Source organism: Morchella sextelata, assembly GCF_020137385.1.
Source record: "Morchella sextelata strain SCLS chromosome Unknown scls_24, whole genome shotgun sequence".
Taxonomy (NCBI): Eukaryota; Fungi; Ascomycota; class Pezizomycetes; order Pezizales; family Morchellaceae; genus Morchella; species Morchella sextelata.
Genome location: NW_025408639.1, coordinates 173532 through 184023, shown reverse-complemented (window position 1 = coordinate 184023; position 10492 = coordinate 173532). Strand labels below are relative to the sequence as shown.

Genomic DNA, 10492 nt, shown 5'->3' with positions numbered 1-10492 from the left:
TACAAACCAAACACACACGCCATTGTGCCGTACAGCCGGCCGTTGAGGTTGACGTAGAGTGCATACATGTATCGGTAGCGCAAGGGAGCGGGATACCGAGGAGCCAAACATGTATCGGTGTGTGTGTGTGTGTGTGTCTGTGTGTGTCTCTGTGTGTGTGTGTGCAAGCGGGATTATGCATGTCGTACACAGCAAGTGACTGTGCTCGCCCACGAGTGCTAGTTTATGATCAGACCACGCCATCTGATAACTCTATCAGATGAAAAGCCAAACCGTTATTACCGGGCCCGTCGATCGAAGCCGGCCACTGCGTCAACCCACAACCTCAACACTGTCCTTTATATCGCGCATATCCCACCACCTCCAGCCCACTCCCTTCCCAACGCCATGTCAATAACCCTCCACCAACAAAATTCCATACCCCACCAACACCTAGCGCTCCCAGATAGCCATGGGCACAAGACAAAACAATACGGCACTTAGTCTTTTCCCGGAATCACAGAGGGAGGTCTCGGAATTCACAATACTTGAGCCACGTATTGCGCGAAGTCTCGAGACCTAGGCTTAGAGTCATCCAGCTAATCTTTCGTATCAGTTCAAGTGACTACCAGATAGTAGCTTCGGGGAAAAAGCCAGCAGAACTAGGTTTCGATGCTGATATCCGGGTCACAGATGATCACTCACATGTTTCGAAAATTTCAAGACTAGACTTTTTTCGGTTTGGCTTGTTGTGTCTTCTCTCATTCTAGCTTTGATTTTTCCGTCTCGTGCCCATCACTACTTCCAGACCGACCCGGAAATCCGGCTCATTCCAACGATACTAGCACAGCCAACGGGCGTAGATACAATTGCAACACATACTAACCAACCAGCTCTACCCCCCAAGCCCCCAAGACGTCAAAAGCGAGATATAATTACAGACACGGAAAAAAAAAAAGAAGCCTCCCCACCCATTCCGGCCTGGCGCAAAACTCATGAGATCTCAATAAGCAACACAATCCAAATCTTGCATTTATCTAGCTAGCACCCCTGTTTTGGGATGTTTTGCGTCTTTTTCCATCACTCGCGAAAAGATCTTGAGACACCGCATTTCACCATAGACTTTTATCGCCAGGGCTCGACTTCCGAGATAAGGTCCTGAGGCTCGTCTAAGTCCGGAGATATCTAGAGAGCTGTTGGGCTGAGTGGTATTTCATACCAATACCTGTCCGTCCCCACCCCATGCAGCCTCTGCTGCTTATTACCAATAAAATTGACTTACACGCTGTCTCATCTGCTCTAACACTGTACAATCCATGCCACAGCTGACGAGACATGGTAATAAGACTACCGAGTGATATCTCATGAATCCATTACACATACATAACCCTAACCCATACGCACACACATATAACTAAAAATCCCAAGCGTCACTGGCAAACAGACGAGTAACTGAACACATAATGAGTAATCTGAATAGTAATAGACGCCTTCATTTTTAAACCCATGAAACTTTTTATACCCAGAATATGCTAAAGACAAAAGAAAGATCTGCTTGATCAATGATGATGCTGAAGAGATAAACAAAAAAAACACCATGTACCCCACGCGCATGCAATGCTCCCTACATATAACTACAAGAAACAAAAGAAAAAAGAAGAAAAAAGATACAATAAACTAAACCATGAAAAACACAAAAACGCCATCACCAGATAACCCACGATGCTGTACCTAAACTAAACTAATACCTCTCCCCCGCCGCCAACGCCTCCCAACTCCCCAACCTCGCCTCCAAACTCTGACTCGCCATCCCAATCCTCAACGCCTCCGGGATCACCACCGTCTTCCTCACCTCCTCCTTCACCACCTCCTGTTTCTTCTCGACCGCCTCCATCCTCTTCTTCTCCACCACCACCACATCCGCCTCCTTCTTCCACGCCGGCCACCCCGTCTTCAGCGGCGGAATGGCCGGAAGCGGCTTCTCATCAACCACCTCCGGCGTGGGCGCGCGGTACGGCTTATACACCGTCTTCTCCGTCTTCTCCTCTGCCGCCACCACCGGCGGCGGCGGTGGCTTCCTCGTCGGCGCCGGAATAGACTCCGGCGTCGGAGTAGGCGTGGGCGTAGGCGCAGTGAAGGTCAGTATCGGCGTCGTCGGAGACGCCCCTCCGACCACGACCGCCGGCAACTCCGCCACACGCGTCGCTTTCGGCGACGATACAACCGGGAGCTCATACGGCCCGGTGAGGGCCAGCGGCGAAGCCAGTTTCGGGGGCGCAGAGTTTCGCATGCCGCGGCTGCGCCGCCGGCCGGCGGGGATGATCTCGATGAGTTTTGGGCGGGCGGCGCCGAGGGTGATTACTTTTTCCTTTGTGGGGTAGGACTTCTTGCTGGACATGCGCTTTGGGGCGGTGCCGCGGCTGTTGACGCGGAAGATGCGCTGGCTCTGGGGGCGGCGGGCGGACTGCTGGATGTATTGGTCTGGGGAGGGTTGCGGGTTGAAGGTTGCGGGGCTGGGGGTGATGGGCTTGGGGGTGGAGTCGGGGAGCTTTGGGATTGGGGGTGCGTCTGGGTTGGTTCTTGGGGGTGGTGGTGAGCGGAGAGGAGCCTTTGTGTCGTGCTCTTTCCCTTTCTCTTGGGCGTTAGATGTTGCGGTTGTTGGTGAAGTGTAGGTCGTCGATCGTGATACTGACGGCGAGGTATAGGCTATCGAAGCCGCACACGACACAAACCCTGACTTCATCTCATTCCCCTCTTCGAACTCTGCAATGGTCACCAACGCTGGCTTTGCAGGCCCCGCCCCATTCCGCGGCTTCAGCGTCCACGACCGCCGCCGATATGATGCTGTCATGCTCTCGTTGACCGCAAACTGGTCCGGCGGGAAAATGGGCTCCGGCACAGGCTGTGGGGGGTTGTTTCCGACCTTTGAGATTGATAATGGGCCTTCCCCCTGTGCCCTACGATAGTCCTCCTCCAACCGTGGTGCCCGCGATAGTCGGCGAGGATTGGCGACGGGAATGTCATCTTCAGAAAAGGCGATAGGTTTCCCGAATGTGCTGCGCTTGGAGAGAGAGAATCTGTGTTTCTTCTTTAGCTTTTGTGGTTTCGTGGGCTGGGGCGTCCATTCGGCGCGGGCTGCATCTTTGCAGAAGGCATCCATGATTCGAGAGCTCCTCATGGTTGTTGTAGTTGTAGGTATGTGGGATTAGGGTTGACAAATAAGGCTGGGAAAAAGAAAAGAAGAGGAACGTACTGCTTGTGCTGGTTCTGCGAGTCTACAGGCCAACGATCAACGCTGGAGGTCGACATCTTTAAAAGAGATGATAAAGGACTGTGTTTGTTAGAGTTTGGCTAATAACGATCAGATATGGGCTTGCGTGCTCGTGCGTTGGGGGGCGGAGTTCCAGACTTGCACCAATATTGAACACTGCACTTGAAGAATGAATAGAATAATAGCCTCTGCTGCGGATGACAGCCGCTGCTAGAAGCTACATACCTCTGTAGTTAAGCCATCACTCGATGTCTCACCGGACCGTGCATATGTGTGTGTGGGAACCATTAGCCCCCAGTGTGTGCCATGGCGTGATATCCAGACCTTGAGATCCTCGTAGATATTGTAGATTTAGGCGCACATATTGTATGTCCATTGGACGAATCCTCTCTTTCGAAAGTACGCGGCACTCAAGTACCTCTTTACCACCACTCGTCCGGCAGCGTTCGAAAAGCTGATACGCCGGTAAGAGCCGGTGGGCTGCGCCACCACTCCCCACACAAAGCTTTAGAAGATAATATAATATATCTTAGCAAAGAAAGTGTAGCTTTCAGCGCTCGCGGGTTTTTCTTGTTTTGGTTTTTTTTCTGGAACAGCACTTGCATAAATTAGAGCTATGCATGTCTCGCAGCTGCTGTCAAAAATAGATTTGCATTCCCCAAAACGGACAGGGCTGCATAGCCCAGCCAGAGGAGGGTGGGTGTCTTGGCGGCGCGGTGTAACACAGACCTGAAGCTAAGCTTTTGGCACGTGCAGGGTTAAGCTGCGGGAGCTGTCAACACTGGCTCAGATGTGTGTATAGATAAGGAGAGATATCTGTGCATGAGTTGTCGGGGAATGTAGGCACCTACCTGTCGAACGGTCCTGATTATAGCTACAGGGCTGCGCTGTTATAGCAGGTACAGCTACAGCAGGCATGAGCACGCATCTCTTTGCTGTCGATCCTTCTACATGAGACTCCCGGTGAAGATGCAGGGAGCATCGGTCGAAGAAATGGATAGTTCCCCCGGCTAAACACACTGCACTGTTGGCAGTGTTGAGATATATGTGCCCCCCCCCCCCCCAGGCTCTGGATGCAGGAAGAGAAGCAGAGGTGTCGAAAGGTGGGGTTGAGGTATCATGATCATTCCTCTTGTATCGTCTGGTGCTGTGCACATGTATAGCGGTGGACTGTACTTGACTCATGTCCGCCGACGAGGTGACTACTTGTACAGATCTTATCTGATGACGCATGGACTAGTTTGAGTCAAACGGGAGAGCACGGTTGTACCTGCATGTGTCCACTGCAAGTACGCGCGCCCTATCAGCTCCCACCCCACCAGCGCATAACGAGTGCAGTCTCAGCAAAGATTAGCCTTATCAAGCTTCTTCTCGAGATTCTTTATTTAGATTCAGGGGAGAGGAGGAAGCAAGACGATAACCGACACTTGTTGATCTATAGAATATAGAGAGGGGATATATATTCCTCGATCTATTTATAGTGCAGACAAAAGAGACTGTTTAGCACGTGTTTACTGCTTGAAAAAAGGATACCGTTATATCTCGAGAAATCCACTATCTCCGTATTTGTATGTACATGTAGGAAGTCCGGGCCCGGGCGAATTGGCAGCATCAAACTTCACGTGCTCGTGCAGATACACGCGTTTTCTATCCCGGAATTAACATTTAACTAAGCGGAGATAGCGGATTACTCGAGAAATAACGGTAGTCGCAAAAGAACACACATAGCTGACGTGTCAAGAACAACAGAGATAACATTAACCCCTATGGCACCACAACTATAAGAACTCGGGGAAATCGTAATCTGGTCAATATCATTCTCATGGCCACTTCCGGGGTCTTAGGGGCCGTTTGGAAGCCAGAAGGTCGTTGCAACGACTTATCCACCAAGCGACTTATCTACCTCCATTAAGTTGGTTCCAAGAGAAGCTGCCTACCTCTTGTTTGGCAGTCATGCAATCTGTACCCCACCTTAATTGGAAATCCGCATATATACATAGCCCAATCCTTTCCCTATTTTAGGTTTAAAAAGATAGTCGAGGATTGAGCTGTCATACAAGTTCACAATATATTAGATTTCTATATAGATATCATGGTTTCAATAAGCAAGATAGATTAGCAACAATGGGTATAAGGGTAATTAAATGAGAATGGTGGTAGTGGTACCGGTGGTCAAGGTTAATTGTTGTTGGAAGAGATGTATACAGTGGTGGTGACTTAAAATAAAAGAAGGTCTGAGTAGATTTTTATCTCAGTTGATTTTGGGCCCTTAAGGTATTCTAGTATTTCCTGAGCCTGCAGGCCCCGATGTCAGTGAAGAAAGCCCATGGAGTTGAACATGATAAGTCACTCCATCAATTAATGATGAATGACCGAGACAGCCAAAAACAAGTCTGCCCGCTTCTTATTCTTCACTACTAGACAGATGGCCCCCGTCTCGTAGACACTATTTCGACTCCCACCGGTCCCCATGCAACCGCAGCCAGCACAAATCCATCCTGCCAACAAAGTAACAAGCTCCACGTCATGAGGGAACGCGCGCGGCTCGACTATACTTCGCAAAATTGTGTTGCCCACTCAAGGCTGGTGAGGCGATACTTCAACTACTGGACGTTGCGAAAGGCCATTTGGTTTCAACGACCGTATATATCAACGTCTCGATAGTGAGCATATATTTCCCGCCGTGACAATGGTCGAGTCGTATCATTTCTTACTGACATACACTTTCTTCCGCCGCTCGGGAGGGGTCGGTCTGTGGAAACTCAATATAGGTCCAGCAATTCCGAGTGATGCCGCATGACGCTGCCTATTCCAGCTAAAAGCCCATCCCAGCTGAAAGCCTTTCGTCGCCCACCGCTTCTCCGGTTCCAACCCTATAGGCATATAGCACAACCAACCTGCCATGGTGTTGACACAAGATACTTGTAGTTTGTCATTATTTAGGTAGGCTGAGATGTCCCGGGTCTGTATCTAGATCCACAGACCTTCAAATTTCGAACAAGACGGAGATACAACCCCAGCAACCCATCTTCTCCTGCAGCCGTTCTCCACGGCTGCAGTCGCGTTATGAGGCTTTCCCTAGCTACGCGTTCAGTAAGCGGATCAAATGGGAAAAAAAAAAAAAAAAAAATTGTAAACGTGGCATAGGTGGGGGAATCGAGTGAGTGGCTGTGAGCCAAGCCCATCACCCACACACTTACCACTCTCTTGCTATACATCTGAGATGCACTGTTAGTGTAAAGGCAACGAGTGGTTCGCTCAAGAGGGTCATCTTTGGGAGGTATTAAGGTACCTTTACCGATGCGCCGCTGATATGTACCTTAGCTCTCCGATCCGTTCCTCGCTAGTGCGGATCTTCCGAGTCCCGATAGCTTTTAGCCCGCCCGCGGTCATAGCACCGACAGGGGCGATGTAAGCTTCAAGTTCGAGGATAAGAGCACCAGACAGATGAAGGGATACTGGGTATTTTGAAGTGGTGGGGTGAATTGCAATCATGGGCCATCACTCGATATTCCGAACACTAAGACGAAGCCGACATAGCGGTGTCGACCTTCTCCAACAACCACACAAAACAGTCCCTGGTATATATATATATAAAACCCAGCAGCGGACAAGAATGCCAAACCCATACAAGCACCTCAACTCCCGCAAGAACTCAACCCGGGGATCCAACTCTCACACAGGCCCGAAGGCCCAAAACCAACAAATACCACAAGTCACGCATGTCACGCATGTCACGCACATCTACATCCGGGGAAGGCACAGAAGGCACAGGTAGCGCGGTCATCAATGTTAGTATCCGTTCCGGGAGAGTACCGGAGAGACTGGACACGCGGCGGCCGGTCGGCCTGCACCCGCACATTCTCCAATGCCGCCGCGGGCGCCGGTGTACCGGGGGTTGAGGGTAAGTACTGAGAACCCCTTTTTGGGGAATTTTAAAAAGTGAGGGTTTGTAAAGGAATCTGATTGGGCTGATATAATTAAAATGACATTTGGCAGCCAAGCAGGTATTTGGACAGTCTGCCCCACAGCTTTTGCAACGCAACCTCCTCAACCTCTTTTCTACTCCTGTTCTTTTCGAACTTCACCAAAACTTCTTTGATAACTTCGAATCAGTACTCAGGTGAACCTGTGAGCAAGGGCTATTCAGTGGTTATTTTTTTGTATTTTTAGGAAAATATTTGAATTTTTAAGTGAAGATAGATAAAACGTCTCGGTATTTTTTTCCACCATATAAATTTTGAGGCCAAGGCCAAAATTCATTGGCTGCTTTTGGTTACCATGGGCGGTTCCCATACAAAATCAACCAATCCTTCAAGGCGTCTCGGTATTTAACGTGCACACCCGGTACGCGTGCCCGGCCGGCCCGAGCTTGCACAGTTCGCTACGTCAACGTACCAGCTTCCCGGTCGACGGTGATCTCCCGTCACCAACAGCGAACATCCCAACCACAACCACAACCACAACCCCACCCCGTCGTCCGTAAGCTAAAGCCTAATCAAAGCACCAGCATAGATTAACGCACCCCGCACCCCGCACCCCGCACCCCGCACCCCGCACTTACAGCGATCGGAGAACACACCGTTAGGGCAGGTATTGGGTGTTGCGCGGGGTACATACATGGATGGATGCGCATCGGGGCTTCATAGAACCGAGCTACATACGTACTGTAGCTGCCCACTCTACTCTTCACTTCTCTTCTCCCGGGGAGGAATCGTCGGGCTTGATGGGGCGCTCGGTTAAAATAGAGTTGGCCGGCAGAAGTGGTGGTTGCGGTAGGGATAGGGATGTGGAGAAGATGGGTGGGCACTTGGCAGGGACGGGCAGTCGGTGCTGTGGCGGTGCAGGTGTATGGTACTCTCACTGCATGGGGTTTATTTAGCGAGTGCTTGCGTGTGTGATTGGGTTGGGGGATCCAGAGACACATTGCGTATTTATATCGCTTTGTTGTGCTGTGCCGTGTGTGCACGCAGTGCCTATTCTGCTCTACTTGGGGATATGGCATTGCACGCGCTCGCAGGGAAGGTGGAGGTGGAGGGCAGAACGGGTACATGTTGGTGTAGCTACATGTAACATAGGGGTGCAATGGCGATGTGGATCAAAGACATGAGAGAGAGTGTGTGTGGAGGAAGGATCTGGACACAAGTAAGTACGGCCAGATCTAGAGAACACGATCAAAAGGACACGATGAAGTCATGGTGCAAGTTAAAAGCCATAGATACTCTGCGGCCAGCTTCGAATTCTCCTCGATAGCTATCCTGCTCTTCGATCTTGGGTATTCGAGAAGACAACACGATTTTCTCTCTCTCCAGTTACAGATTTGATCCTCCTGGATCAGCACCTGCGAGTAATCAGACGTCAACCGTTCTGTCAGTCTCAGACATCGCTCCCGCAGCGGCCTAGAGAGATTGGGGTTTGGCTTTGGGGACGCACAAGCTTTCCGGGGTTCGGTTCCCGCCCGTCGCTGCAGGAACCCGCTAGAGCGAGAGTAGAGGAGTTGGGAGTGTCTTTCTTTTTCTGAAGAGGAATTGGTGGGAGGTGAAACGATTGCACATACAATCCGTTCACCTTGCCGCATGCACGATGATGGTTTCAACATCTCAAATGGCTTCCACCCGCCATCGATACGGCTCTGTAAAACTCAAGATCTAACCACTCTGGGTATAATGTAGGTGGAGTAGAGCCGCATTCTTCCCCTGTCCTCCTCTACGCCACAGGATCGACATGCACCCACACATTAGGCAGAATATATCCATGGACATACATGTATGTACATCTCCAAGTGTATACACAATTATCGCATTGAGAACGTTCTGCGCCTGATCCTTATTCCATCCCATCCAATCCCATCTTTCCCCGGCAGTTCATCCGGGAAGGCGCTACACATTCAAACTCGAGTATTGCCGTCCGGTTCGCATTGGTCCGAACTCTGGATGCTGGTCCCGCTGCACCATACGGTATGCGTCTCTTTGGCAAATCAATCCAGATCTCTCTCTCACACCGGGGGACTTTCTCGCTAGATACCAGGGAGGGCATCGTATAGTATCATGATTTTCCACGAAGGCAGGGGGTGATGTTGTCCCGAATGAGGAATTAAAGAGGAATGTTGGATTTGTATATAGTTTCGCATCCTCCCCCCTTCCAATCCCACATTCCTTTCTCCACAGCTAACCCCCCAGGATTCAGGAAGCATCAAGTAGTAGTAGTAGTAGGATACCATGCGGTCAATCATTTCCTTCGCGGTGCTTTGCGCGCTGTTCATGCAGTCGGCAATGGGCGTCTACGTCTTCTCCGTCTTCACCTCTACCAGCGAGAGTATGTCCCCCGCATATTCTACGAGTACCTCCATGTACTAACTCACCCAGGCAACATGTACATCTACACTTCTGATGATGCCCTCAATTTCTCGCTCCTCAAAGGGCCTGCCTACGTTCGTCACATTTTCCCTCCATCTCCCCCATGTTCTCGTCCTAACGCTGCACAGGTCCCCACAACCGGCCTTATTCGCGACCCTAGCATAATCCGCCATACCGACGGCGACTACTACGTCTCCTACACGACCAACTGGGAAGGCCGCGACTTTGCCATCGCGCGCAGCAGCAACCTCCTCAACTGGACACTGCACACGACCGTCAGCATCTCTGACACCACTCAGGCCCGTACCTGGGCACCCGAGATCTTCCAGGACCCGCGCACGGGGGAAACCAACATCATTGTCTCGCTCGGCGAGTCGCTAACCACCTTCAATCCCTACCTATACACCGCAACAGACGACACACTCACAAGCTGGAGCGGGCCGGTTGCCATGGCCGGTATCGGCCCCAACTATATTGACACATTCATCGTCTGGGATGAGGACAGCAAGATGTACCATGCATACACCAAGAACGAGACGAGCAAGTACCTCGAACACGCCGTCGCTACGAGTCTCGCAGGGCCATGGACCTTCGTACAAACTGGTATTTATTCCCCCAATTCCCCATCGTAATTAGCAGTGCTGACAAGTGATTATAGGCAACTTTGCAGGATTCGGGCGAGCAGAAGGCCCCTGCATCACGACGCTCGAGAACGGCATGTACAGGCTGTTCGCAGATGGGTACGACAGCGGAAAGTACATCTATAGCGATAGCTGGGACCTGTACACCTGGAGCACATACCAGGAGGTACCTGGTGGCCTCTCGGGCTTCATCAGGCACGGCACTGTCAGGGACATGGGCCCTGGCCCTTTGTAGTGGAGTGGAT

At 51.0% G+C, this 10492-nt stretch overlaps 2 protein-coding genes across 2 annotated transcripts; one reads left to right on the top strand and one right to left on the bottom strand.

Moving 5' to 3' along the window:
- Positions 1-1720: 1720 nt before the first annotated feature.
- Positions 1721-3157, bottom strand: H6S33_007616 (uncharacterized protein; the record flags this gene model as incomplete). The annotated part of the gene is made up of 1 exon (XM_044839237.1): positions 1721-3157. One exon carries the CDS (start codon positions 3155-3157, stop codon positions 1721-1723), a length of 1437 nt encoding a protein of 478 aa, XP_044688489.1.
- Positions 3158-9468: 6311 nt separating this feature from the next.
- Positions 9469-10482, top strand: H6S33_007615 (uncharacterized protein; the record flags this gene model as incomplete). Its single annotated transcript, XM_044839226.1, has 4 exons — positions 9469-9565; positions 9616-9680; positions 9735-10209; positions 10265-10482. 4 exons carry the CDS (start codon positions 9469-9471, stop codon positions 10480-10482), a joined length of 855 nt encoding a protein of 284 aa, XP_044688488.1.
- Positions 10483-10492: the final 10 nt, after the last annotated feature.